General features: G+C 33.0%; 2 protein-coding genes across 7 annotated transcripts; both read left to right on the forward strand.

The window, feature by feature from the left end:
- Positions 1-1,539: 1,539 nt before the first annotated feature.
- On the forward strand, positions 1,540-3,575 carry LOC111286775 (IRK-interacting protein-like). Its single transcript, XM_022876973.2, has 2 exons — positions 1,540-1,781; positions 1,947-3,575. The coding sequence occupies exons 1-2, from the start codon at positions 1,686-1,688 to the stop codon at positions 3,300-3,302; spliced, it is 1,452 nt and encodes a 483-aa protein (XP_022732708.2). The 5' UTR covers positions 1,540-1,685; the 3' UTR covers positions 3,303-3,575.
- Positions 3,576-5,040: 1,465 nt separating this feature from the next.
- LOC111277402 (SNARE-interacting protein KEULE-like) lies at positions 5,041-12,725 on the forward strand. 6 transcript variants are annotated; one of them, XM_022863839.2, is made up of 21 exons: positions 5,044-5,276; positions 6,022-6,080; positions 6,205-6,286; positions 6,454-6,532; positions 7,025-7,075; positions 7,191-7,287; positions 7,433-7,465; positions 7,996-8,121; positions 8,194-8,382; positions 8,466-8,549; positions 8,638-8,736; positions 8,996-9,072; positions 9,497-9,593; positions 10,269-10,394; positions 10,472-10,567; positions 10,743-10,862; positions 10,978-11,055; positions 11,633-11,823; positions 12,052-12,142; positions 12,213-12,302; positions 12,393-12,725. In XM_022863839.2, exons 1-21 carry the CDS (start codon positions 5,204-5,206, stop codon positions 12,444-12,446), a joined length of 1,992 nt encoding a protein of 663 aa, XP_022719574.1. In that variant the 5' UTR covers positions 5,044-5,203; the 3' UTR covers positions 12,447-12,725. The 6 variants fall into 6 exon arrangements, with proteins under 6 accessions (XP_089602226.1, XP_089602224.1, XP_089602225.1 ...); XM_089746098.1 differs by having other exon boundaries at positions 5,042-5,276; positions 12,213-12,725; XM_089746099.1 differs by lacking the exon at positions 8,638-8,736 and having other exon boundaries at positions 5,042-5,276; positions 12,213-12,725.
- Positions 12,726-13,269: the final 544 nt, after the last annotated feature.

A 13,269-nucleotide genomic window follows, 5' to 3' on the forward strand; every position in this document is an offset into this window, starting at 1 on the left:
AATTGATGATATTAGGTATTTTATTATTGGTCACTAAAAAAAATCTAATCATCAAACTATGATTTCAAAATTCAATGCATTTTATCATATTGAAATCAAATTTCTTCCCTTTCATTCAATTTGAAATTTAGTAATATATTTCATTAAAATCTTATGTTTTTGAGCTTGAAATTAACCTAATCAAATGTAATCCATGCAATCAAGAACTTTCATTAATTTGGGTGCATGTTGATTCGTAGGTACAATGCCATTTATGAATGAACAGCAACAAGATTTCAACTATATATTGAATTGATCATTAATTTAAAATCAATTAACTATAAGTGAAAAAATTTAATTTAAATATAAAATTATATAAAATTAAAAATTTATTAGATATGAGATAATATATTTTAAGAAGCTCTCATAACGTATAGGTGAAAATAAAAAAAAATTTTCATATGTCAAATTAAGAAAGGACAAAAAAAAAAATTAATTCTGATATCATATTAAGCTTTCAACTTAAAATTAATTGATTATAAATAAAAATTTCTTTTAACTTAAATATAAAATTATAAAAAATTAAAAATTTATTAAATATTAAACAATTCACTTTAACATCCATATGTATAATTCCCTTCTTATCTTAGTTAATGATCTCTCTTCTTATTGAAGCATTTTCCTAAATATAGAATAAATGTTGATTCTGATTAAAAGTGATAGCTTATCGTAAAAGATGGGCTAAATTCGTTAAAAAATTTTAACACCATAGCCAGTTTCATTCCTTTTTTTTTTTTAATTAAAAAAGACTTTATCAATAAGAAATATAAGATCTATAACCAAGCTACAAGATCAGAATTTCTATGAACTCCAAACTTCTTTAAAGAGTCAGTAGAATGATTTCCACGAACAAAAGATATTTTCTGGAGGAGGTTATACAACTTGTTTAATAAAACATTGTATTTCCATGAGTTACCACTAATTTTATTCAATAAAAACATAAACATTTTAAAATCACTTTCATTAATAATTTTTAGAAGAGGATCGATATTCACTTTAATCACTTTCAATAATAATTTTTAGTTAATATTTGATATGTTGACAGCATATAAGTATTATATATTATCAATAAATTTTATAATAATATTTTATTAATGAAAAGATAAAAACTAACCAAGTCTTTTAAAATAATTATGAGTGAGATTAATAAGTAAATTTTTAATATTTATTTTTAAAAATTTAATTATTTTTATTGTATTTATTAATAAAATATTATATAAAATTAATTAATAACGCATAACATTTATACAAATAATGATATCAAATTTTAACTCATACTTTTTTTTGGTTTAATTTTCTTTTTTAAATATTTATTTATACTTTTCCGATCACATTAATTTGGTCTCCGACGTGGCTCGAGGGCCAAGGAGAGGGAGTTTTCATGCAGAAAAATCTAATTCAAGCAGAGCACTGTCCATTGACCACGCATCGTACCATAACATCTCTCCTTCACACCTCTGATTCACAACCATGACGAAAAATCAAACCCCTTTCGAAAATGAAAGAAAACGATAAATCAGAGTGAAAAACATCACCCAAAAGCTCAACCCATATTCCACGATTCTGAGTTCTTAAAGATAATAGGAATACATTAACTTTAACCCCCTCAACCCAATCATAGATTTCAGTGAAAACCAAATAAAAACATGGCTCCTTCTTCTTCTTCTTCTTCAAGTTCTCCTTCTTCCTCCAAATCCCCTCCACCTCCTCCTCCATCTCACCAATCCCTTATTTTTACTCCTGTAAGTTTGTTTACAATTCAGTTTTTCCTTTTGTTTCCCGAGAAACAAAATGATAGAATGCATAGTTAAAATGGGTACCTTTTGTTTTGGGTAATCTTTAAAGCTCCTTCGTTTTGGCTGATGAAAAGTTTCTTTCTTTTGCTTTTTCCTTTCTTTGTCCAACAGATTCAAGAGTGTGAAAGGGAGGAGCAAGAAGATGCTACCCCAAGTGTAAGCATGGACAAAGGGGTGACTCCAAAGCACCTTCCATCACCCCTCCGTGACAAAAACATTGGAAAAGCCAACTCCAGGAAACGTCAAGGATCTGGCGAAAATGAATGTGGAGATGGTTCAGTTTCTTGCAACAAGTGCAGGCCACACTCTAGGGAGAAGATCTCCGTTGTTCCTTTGGACAACAATGGAGTTAACAAGCACTCCTTTTCCATGGCAAGTCCTAATGGGATTTTCAAGTCCATTTTCCATTCTTTAACAAGAAAGAGTCCAAAATCAACTCATATTAGTACAGTCAGAGAAGAGCAGTGGAAAACTGCTGCTGCAGAACTGTCACACAAGCTTATTCAAGCTACAAGAAAGAGAGATGAAGCATTGCTGGAAGCTTCAAGGTTGAAATATTCCATGGCTGAGCTTGAGAAGAAGCTTAACAAGCTTGAAATTTACTGTCATAATCTGAAGTCTGGTCTGGATGAATGTAACGGTAACTCTTCTTATGGAATTGGTAAAGGTCATAATATTCATCAAGCGAAGAATCAAGATGGAGTTATTGGAGCTAATGAAAAAGTAATTCAACAATTCTTGGTCGCTATCTCTGAAGCTAGATCTTCGATCAGGCTTTTAAGTAGATCACTCACCATGCAATTAAGGCACATGGGTAGCAAAGTTTGTGAGAGGATATCTTTGCTTTTACAGCCGTATGATATGAAGATTTCTAACTCGAAGAACCCCAAAAGCCTTTTTCTTTGCCTAGAAGCTTTGTTGAACAAGGCTTTTTTTGAAAATTTTGAATCAATTGGGTTTCAAAAGAATGCAGTGAACCAAATATTGAACCCTATTGATCGCTGTGAAGCCAATTACGGGTCATTCCATGATTTACAAGGTTTAACATGGGAGGAGGTTCTGAATAAAGGGACAAGGCATTTCAGTGAGGAGTTCAGCAAGTTTTGTGACAGGAAAATGAGTGAAATTGTAGCTATGTTGGGGTGGAACAGAGCTTGGCCTGAGCCATTGTTGCAAGCCTTTTTTGGTGCGTCAAAAAGCGTGTGGTTGGTGCACCTTTTGGCCAACTCGGTGCACCCTGGCTTGCCAATCTTCAGGGTGGATAAGGGGGTGAAGTTTGATTCAGTATACATGGAGGATATGGGTGGAGAAAGAGCCAGAAAATTGGTTCCAAGCATGGTCCGGATCATGATCACACCAGGGTTCTATGTCTATGGCAATGTGGTAAAGTGCAAAGTTCTTTGCAGGTACTATAGCAATCTCGATAGTAGTTTAATTGATAAGGGTTTATCCCCATCTCCTAATTAGCCTTTAAATTTAATTAGGTTGAGTTAAAAATTGAAATCCCTTCCATTACTTTTGCACTTTGTAATATTTTGGTGCTGGTTTATATGTGTGATAAATGGGTGTTGATCAAGACCACTTTGAGCTTTTGGGGCAGGGAATTTAAGGGGTAGGGGATTCTTGGATTAAAGTAAAGAATTGGCCTTTTCTTGTTCTCTTTGTTTTATTCTCTGTATTATCTGTTTTGAATTTGGCCAAGTTTCTCCAATAATATAATTTTTTTGTGGGACTTGGCTACGTGGATAGAATTATCTCAAGAAGAAATGAAAGGGAAAGAAGAGAAACCAAAAACCTATGTCACATGTAGATTGGATTCTTATCTTGTGAAGGATTTTCGGATCTTCTGCTATTAAAAGCTTAGTTCAATTTCAATTTATTTTAAATGTTTCATTTATAATTATTATTTTTAAATTATTAAATACGATATATTTTATTTAAATTAAAAATTAAATAATTTATTTATTTCGAATTTCTTCCGCTAAAGAAAAGCAACAAGCAAATTCATGCATTTAATGAATCATGAGCAAACCGTGAAATACGGAACATCGGCTCATTGGTCCTTCCACGACGCATCAAAAAAAGCCAAGATTAAAATTTAGAAGTCGACTAGTGCGACATGTCGCCTGTCGGCCGTGTGTTTTATCTATTTTTGTTCGCTTGTATGAACAGCACCTAATCAGCCGGTATGATATGAGGACAAATGGCCTGGGCTTTTTTATTATAATCCTCCAAAGTCCAAAGTCAAAACTTTTGCTCTGTTTTTTTTTTTTTTTTTGATAATGGTCAGCCGAGCCCCGACAATTTACAAACATTGTTCAAAACCCAACCCAAAACAACAAAAACTCTTATCCAAATTATTCCCTATAAAAAAAGTTAGAAGAAAAATGTGAAAAATGAAAACCTTAGCTAAAATAATGTGCAATGTGACCAATTGACATGACATTATGATATTATTATTATTATAACTATTATAAAATAAATTTGGAGTTTCTTTATGATAGTTGTTAATCGAAACTTATTATTGACCCGAACAAAAGAAAATTTTAAAACAAAGAGTTCATTTTTTAAACCATTTAATAAAAAGATTATTTTCTAGTAATAAAGTTTTTAGATTTTATAAATGAGATTAATAAAATGATATATATTTTAAGGAAATATTAAAAAATAAAATATTTATCAGTTAATTAATTTATTTATAAAATTAAATTTTTTAATAATATATAAAAATGAATTAAATAAGATATATAATTTTTTAAAAACGGGTTTAATCATGCTTAAATCATATATTTTTCCTGTAAATTAAGGAGAAAAAACAAGTAGATTGAATTACAAGGAGACAGAGGATTCTTGAATGAGTAAAAATCTAATAGAAGTTTCTTTTGTTTTTTTAATAAAAAAAATCAACGGACCTTTTCCAACAGGAAAATATCGTAAAACCCAAGAAATGAAGAAATTTCCGAACATGGAAATGCAATTACAATCATCAACGAAGGCAAGCGAATAAGGTCATAATAGTAATTTCACCTCCACGTCGACCACTGTCGGTCCAGATTACCTTGGCCAGGTACGAGTCTCCGTGACGGAAACGTGAAATCTGCATGCTTTTTGCCGTTTCACTGTTTGTCAACAGTCAACACGTCATCCGAAATTGAAAATAATAATAATAACAATAATAATAATAATTTCCCTTTCTCCTTCTATTTTTTTTTTTCATAATAATAATAATAATTAACTTCTAATTGATCAAAGCTCTGTTTCCTTTCCCCCCTCTTTTTCCCTTACATTTTCTGCTTTGATTACTCCTCGAGCCCCATCTCTCCGGTTCTGCTTTTCACTGGATCGTTTAATCGAAGTTTCTGGAAACGATGTCGTATTCGGATTCCGACTCTTCCTCCGGCGCCGGTGACTACAAGAATTTCAGGCAAATTAGCCGTGAAAGTAAGTCTTTCTATTCTCTGTTTGTTTAATGTTTCATGTTCAATCCGGATTAAACTTAAAATTAATATTCTCTAATAATTTTTCTAATGCTCTTTCTCGTTTGACAATTGTTAGTTATAGTTTGAACTTAATCGTGAAATTTCAACTGTCTATTTTCGTAATTAATTTGTCAGTTAAGTTAATAATATTCTCAACTGTGAAATTTCAGACTGAAAAACCAAAGAATTAGTGTTGTGAGTTATGACTGTGCTATATGCTGTATTATTTTCGTCTTCCTTTTTGTCGCTGAGAACTACTATATTGTAAGAACGATGTTTCTGATGAGAAGGAGAGATACTTTTTATATGAGCTATAGTTGGTTATACTGTATAGGAGTTTGTCATTAGCTTTTCGCTATGAAATTAATGCATGATAGGAACGAGAAAATATGAAGAAAAGAATTTTAAAACAGTTGCAATTTGTGTTCTTTGTAGAAGTTTAGGGGTGTTTTGACTAGTATTATCAAGGATGGATGTGCATGTTAAAAGCGAGGTGCCGGATAGTTAGATATGTCACCGCCCCTTGGCAAGGTGGCTTCATCTAGTGTTTGCTCTTCCTTTGTTTTCTGTTATTTTAAAAAACACAAGGTTATTATGTTATTTGGATTGTGTGTTATTTTTTGTTACTAGTTTCATGTATTCTTTGGGGATGTTCTTGTTGCTGACTAATTGTGGGTGGCTGAACTGATTTAATAATTTATGTAAAGGGTTATTATACGAAATGCTTCGTTCTGCAAAAATGAAGGATTCAAAATCTACTTGGAAGGTATGCTGATCTAATTGTGATTTTTTTTTTTTCATTTATTGGCTGGCTCTGTTCTGTTGGTATTGTTTACTAGTTGCTAGGAATGCCATTCTTATTTCTCTTGTTTTCAATCCCTTCTAAGTAGGTGCTAATCATGGACAAAGTTACGGTTAAGATAATGTCTTACTCTTGCAAGATGGCTGACATCACAGCAGAAGGAGTTTCATGTAAGCCGAACTTTTCTATCTTTTGTTTTTTTTACTGTTGCATAATAATTGGTGTAGCAGGACGGAAAATGAAATAATAATAAACTGCGTAAGATACGACATCACCTTAAATTTTAAAGGATCATTTTTTTTCCTGTAAGTTTAATGGTTCTGGTTTTGTTGTGCAGTGGTAGAAGATATATACAGACGTAGGCAGCCATTGCCTTCGATGGATGCTATATACTTTATTCAACCAACCAAAGAGAAGTAATATATCTTCCCTTTACTGAGTTCCAATTATTAAGTCTTTAGCTGGGGTGGTTATGTTCCCTTTTGGGCTGGGGTTTATGTGTGGATCTCATTTTAGTCCATTCCCCCTATCTTTACACGTATTTAATTTTACATTTACAGGAGCATAAAAATAATTCAATTTCTAACATTTGCCGACACCTTATTGAGCATTTTCCCATCCTATGTTTACATTCATAACTTGACTGTCTATATCTTAGATGACCTCATATAATACTTCCAATATCAGAAATTTACCTACTGAAGCCTTATTTTATTCTATTTTCTAATTTAACTTTCCCTATTAGTAAAGATGCATGCATGAATATTTTTCTTTTACACGATTTAGTTCTGTTAATCAGTTAATAGAATCATTTATGCGAGACTTATATGCCATAATGCAACATACTCCTATTTCTCTTGTGGTTTTTTTTCCTCACCCTTTATTGCTTCACTTATTTACTTTTGCAGTGTTACTATGTTCTTGTCGGACATGTCTGGAAGGACACCCTTATACAAGAAGTATGTGAAAGATTTTTACTTAATATATAATCTTATATGTGTGGTTATATCTTCTAAATTCTGAGAATATTATAGCTTCTGATATATTTTTTCTTTTATTTGGAATGTGGAAAAGGGCATTTGTTTACTTTAGCTCACCTATTTCAAGAGAATTGGTTGCTCACATCAAGAAGGATTCAACTGTCTTGCCTCGCATAGGTGCATTGAGTGAGGTTAGTTTTTTGTTTTTAGATTGGCCATTGTGCTTGAAGCAATCTGCACTGTGCAAACTAGTCACATTGTTTTGTCTTCTTTTTTTTTTTCTATTGATTATTGAGTTGTCAGTAAGTGCTATTTTTTTTTGGTTGGCATATGCAGATGAACTTGGAGTACTTTGCAATAGACAGTCAGGTATATGATTTGGTCACTTAGTTGAATACCATACAGATGACGCATATGTTCAGAATTAAAATTGCACAAATTCAATTAAAATAGTGATCATCATCCTTTTTTTTTAACATATATGAGGGACTATGTGGCTTTTTCACATTATTATGTGGATCAGTTCATTTAGATTTGCTCGGAACTTGCATCTAAAAACATCAAGGTTAGAATTTGAGATGCAAATTTTGGTAAAAAATGAGTCTTATATAAGCCTTGGTGGTTTAAGCTTGAAAAACTTTGGCGAAGAATAAGCATTTTATTTATATATTTTTATATAACCATTGACATGTCCTATTTTGGGAAGAAGATGGTTTTGAAAGACTTTAACCTTGAGTTTTAAGCTACGTTTCTTATGGCATATGATGAAGTTAGTGTATCTTTATAACTCTAATTTGAGCTTATATGTTCGAACTTTGTCTGATAAGCTGTTTTCTCTAATTGATGGTAATGGTTTATCATTATTGTTATCATGTTAACTGTGATTTTCTTCACCACAGGGTTTCATCACTGATAATGGGAAGGCTTTAGAGGACCTTTTTGGTGATGAGGAAAATACTCACAAAGGTGATGTGTGTTTGAATGTGATGGCTACCCGCATTGCTACAGTTTTTGCTTCATTAAGGGTATATGCAACGGTTTTTGAATCTTGATTCTCAAATGTAGTGAAAATTTTCTGAAACATGTTTATTTATCAGGAGTTTCCTTTTGTTCGCTACCGGGCTGCCAAGTCTCTTGATCCAATGACCATGACCACTTTTCGTGATCTAATTCCCACCAAGCTGGCAGCTGGAATCTGGAATTGTCTAGTGAAATGTAAATCAATTCCTAACTTCCCTCAGAAGGAAACATGCGAGTTGCTCATCCTCGATAGATCTATAGATCAGGTAATATTGGTTGTGATCTAATGATATTTGCATTGCATACTTGTACAATTTGCTTATGATAAATTGTTAATTTCCATATCTAGATTGCTCCTGTCATACATGAGTGGACTTATGATGCCATGTGCCATGATCTACTGAATATGGAGGGGAATAAATATGTGCATGAGGTATGTTCCATTGTTAGATTCAGTGTGTTCTTGAATTCACTGGGAATTTTCTTTTGGTTTTTGTATATCAAGCAAGTGTACTGTTTAGGTTCCAAGCAAAACAGGAGGCCCTCCTGAGAAGAAAGACGTTCTTTTGGAGGAGCATGATCCAATATGGCTAGAGCTTCGCCATGCACATATAGCAGATGTATGTATGGTGCTTTTATAAATTGTATTCACAACCTATATTGCTCTGATTCTTCATTTACCTCAAGTGCTCATGTTGGACACTTGTCTGACATGGCAAATTGGACATTGATATGGTGTCTTGACTGCTACGTAGATAGAAAAACTTTAACAAAATTGAACGCACCCATGTATGACCCACACCCATGTCCAATGTTCCTAGGTCTGACCAACATAACATTCCATGTTGAATCCTGATTGACCCTTGGGTGTATTCTTAGGCTAGTGAAAGGTTGCATGAGAAGATGACCAATTTTGTATCAAAGAATAAAGCTGCACAACTTCAACATGGTTCAAGGTTCGTGTAAATATTGTTTTTAGTTTGCTTTATTCATGATATGGATGAAAGTTCTAGGGAATATACTATCTTCTTACCTGGCACCTTCTGATTGTTTCATTGATGCTGTAAAAATAAAATAGTTATTCATCATTTGATCCATTTTATAGAAAATTGCTTCAATTGATTTTGTATCTTTATTATATGGTTCTAAGATTCATTATTTCATTATGGAAGTTGATAGTTGTCAGCTCTATGATTTATCTACGAGGTCATGGTCATATGCCAAATTAGAAAAATTATTAATACTGCAATGCAATTGCTGAAAGATTGAGTAAAATATGTTAAATATGTTGAAGCTGTAACATCTTCTACAGTGAATTTATATGGAACTTTTACTTATGTTATGACTCTTCTCTCGCCTTAAAATTCAACATATTTATAGAGATGGCAGTGAACTTTCTACAAGGGAATTACAAAAAATGGTTCAAGCATTGCCACAATACAGTGAACAAATTGACAAGCTCTCCCTTCATGTAGAGGTTAGTTTCTTGTCTGTGCAAAAGCATGGAGTTATTTGCCCAAGATTTCTGCCCCCCACCCGTTTGGAAAGAGAAGCTATTTATTTTTGTTTTCAGCCTTCTCTATGGTACCCACCATTTTTATTCCTTTGAATGATCAGATTCTTTGTTATACTTGCATTGAATTTCTAGATGCTACTTTTTGATACTTATGTTTAGCTTCGTAGCATCACTATTGCTGTTATCCTATTGGGTATTTAAATATTGTTTAAAAAATTTTTTGAACCAATTTTATTCATTTTTTTTTTTCATATTTGAAGCTGTCAGAATTTGAACACTAATCTTCTGGTCATTAGAATTTAGAGTCCAGCATTCTACCAACAAACATTTTAAATATTTGGATGATTCATGGGAATCTTCATTTCTTCTGTTCAAGCTCTGCATGTGTTACCAGGTTGCTATCTCTTTTTCTGACATGATTACACACTTAACTTGCAAGTTATACCTTCTATTCATGAAAGAGCTGCCAATATTTTACTAAAAAGACAGATGTTAATGAGTGAAGCTTCATGCATTTCCTAACCAACTTCAGATGTATGAATCATGATATTTTATAACTGAAAGAAAATGCACCTGACTATCAAAGATATATTGTAGGATCCTTGGCTTCATGCAGATTTGGTTTTATAATTGCAGATTGCTGGAAAAATCAACCGACTTATCAGGGATCAAGGACTTCGAGAACTTGGGCAACTGGAGCAAGACCTTGTTTTTGGTGATGCAGGAATGAAAGATGTAATTAAATTTTTTACTACAAATGAGGTAAGAACTTTTACCAGCATAAATTGATGTATTACTTTGTCAACGTTTGTAAAAACTAGAAATACTAATTTTTGCAGGAAGCATCTCGTGAAAATAAGTTGCGTTTGTTGATGATTCTTGCGGCTGTTTACCCAGAGAAGTTTGAGGGTGAAAAGGGTCTTAATTTGATGAAGGTTGCTATATTTTTCTATGTTTGTTCTTTCTGTTTCATCCGCACCCTTCCCTCCTCCCCCTTCCTATTTACAGGCTTACAACACTATTCTTTTCCCTTAGGGATTTGAAGTCAAGCAGTTTACAGATTGCTAATTATGTTTCTCCAACCTGATGCTTAAATTTTTTTTTTTTCAGTTAGCAAAATTACCACCTGAGGATATGAATGCTGTGAATAATATGAGATTGCTTGCACCACCATCAGATACCAAAAAAAGTTCAACAGGTGCTTTTTCTTTGAAGTTTGACATGCATAAGGTAAATGTTTTGCTTGTTGAGCCTTTGCTTATGGTGGTTGATCTGCTGTTGCTATTTGCTAATAAATATGGGTTCTTTTCATTCTTTCTCTGCTCCTTTGCTAATGAATTGCCAGAAGAAGCGTGCAGCTAGGAAAGACCGCAGTGGTGAGCAAGAAACATGGCAATTATCACGCTTTTACCCTATAATAGAGGTATGTGTAGACTTAGGTTTGTTCTTCAGGGACCATTTTATTTAACATTTGTGACTCAAATAATCTCTGCACCTTAGAATAACTTAAATGTTATAACTTGTTTTGATAATATGATGATGTATTATTTGTTATTCTTGGAGAAGTTCGTGTGTTGTAGGCATTGGTAGGAAAACTATCTTTTTCTATGTATTTTGGTTTTGTTTATGAGAAAGATCTAAACTTCTTTTTGCAGTACGCTTTTCCAATTTATTTAGTTTTACACTATGTCCAAACCTCCAAAATATTAATAATCAGCTAATACATCTCAACTCCACTCAATTAACTTCTAATTCCAAGTTTGTATCTAAAGAGATTTTTTTTTTTCATGCTTTCCAAATCTTTAAGCAGTAATTCATTGGTAATAAATAAGCTTCAATGGGAGATTATCATTACAATTGTCTTGTTATATAATTTACTCCTAAATTTTTCAACAACTTATCCAAAAGAGTAAAAAGATAGTATTGCAACTTTACATCTGACATTTTAAGAGTTCATGGCAGATGGATTACTTACTCATGTGAATTGTTTTCATTTTCAGGAGCTTGTTGAAAAACTTAGCAAAGGAGAACTATCAAAGGATGATTATCCTTGCATGAATGATCCTAGTCCAACTTTCCATAGTACATCTCAAGCAGCATCTATACATGAAGCTACAGTTGCTCATTCCATGAGATCAAGGAGGACACCGACCTGGGCTCGGCCTCGGGGCTCAGATGATGGATATTCAAGGTCCTGACCATGTATATGTAGAAATTACCTTTAGTCTTTCTCCTTGGTTTTCTGGTTTTTTTTTTTTTTGTTTTTTTTTTCACACCTGTATTAGTCAACTGTGATGTATGACTTTTTATCCGTCAATGCCACTGTCAGGACCGTTGTGCATTATCCTTGTGTTTTCTTATCCTTGATGCTATTTCTCGGTGGATTTCATTTTAATGTTTGTTTTCCTACACGTCTCAGTGATTCGGTACTAAGACATGCATCGAGTGATTTCAAGAAGATGGGCAAGCGCATTTTTGTGTTTATCGTAGGTGGAGGTACAAGATCTGAGGTATGAAAAATTTATAATCTCAGATTGACTTTTCTGATACTTTGTCTCCTAAAATATTCTTCATGCACAGCTAAGAGTCTGTCACAAGCTTACGGGAAAGTTGAACAGGGAAGTAGTTTTAGGCTCCACAAGTCTCGATGATCCTCCACAGTTTATCACGGTATTGGTTTTCCAACACCCACAATTTTCTCGGTCTACTTTGCAGAATTCTTCGACAGCTAACCTAACTTTCTATTGTCATGATCTACAGAAACTGAAGCTGCTGACAGCACATGAATTCTCTTTGGATGATTTGCAGATATAAACCTGGTGGAGTAGGAAGCTAGGAATGCACCTTTTTGCACCATCCTGATTTGTAATCATAGATGTCTCATTTCATTAATACGCCATTTTTTTAACATTCAAATCAATGGAAAATGTCTGCCTCTTGATTGCTGTGGCTGTGCCTGTCAAGCCTCGTCATTAGCGTCACAGTTTTACCTGGCTCTTCGTTCTGGTTGTGTATTGCAACGGATGTGCTGGAAGCCACCAAGAAATTCACCTGTATTATATTATTGTAATTGATAGGATATAATTTTCTGAATTTTGAAATTTTAAACATAGTGAAGCCTAACACCATTCTGCTTATGAAAAACTTAAATTCTTTTAAATGCCTCCGAATGTACAAATCTTGGGCACAACCATGATACAAGAGAATAATGATTTGTTATGAGGAAAGTGGTTTACCGGTGGACAGCAATGCCTAGCACTGATTCAAAACTTAATTTTTATAATTTAATTTCTCCTTTTTTAATAAGAAACAATGCTTTTGTAGTTCCTATTTCTGTTTTGTTTCCAAAATTAGGTTTCTTTGGAGAAGGCCTGCTTCTTCAAAGCCTTTTGAACGGCATTGATTCAACATTTTATCCAAAGGAGGCATTGTCGCGAAGAATTTCCGAACCAATTTAAAACAATGTCCAAAGATCCAATTGAACCTTTTACTACAACGGCAAAAATCAACGATAAGACACAAGTGAACCAGTTTAGTATTGATATTGTGATTATAAAAAGTTTTGAGGTTAAAAAATTGTGATTAAAAATTTTAAGTGTTTAGTATTATTGTAAAAAAGTACTGTGAATACTTAAAA

Source organism: Durio zibethinus, chromosome 17 (assembly GCF_047325235.1).
Source record: "Durio zibethinus cultivar Kanyao isolate XHJ-2024 chromosome 17, ASM4732523v1, whole genome shotgun sequence".
NCBI lineage: Eukaryota > Viridiplantae > Streptophyta > Magnoliopsida > Malvales > Malvaceae > Durio > Durio zibethinus.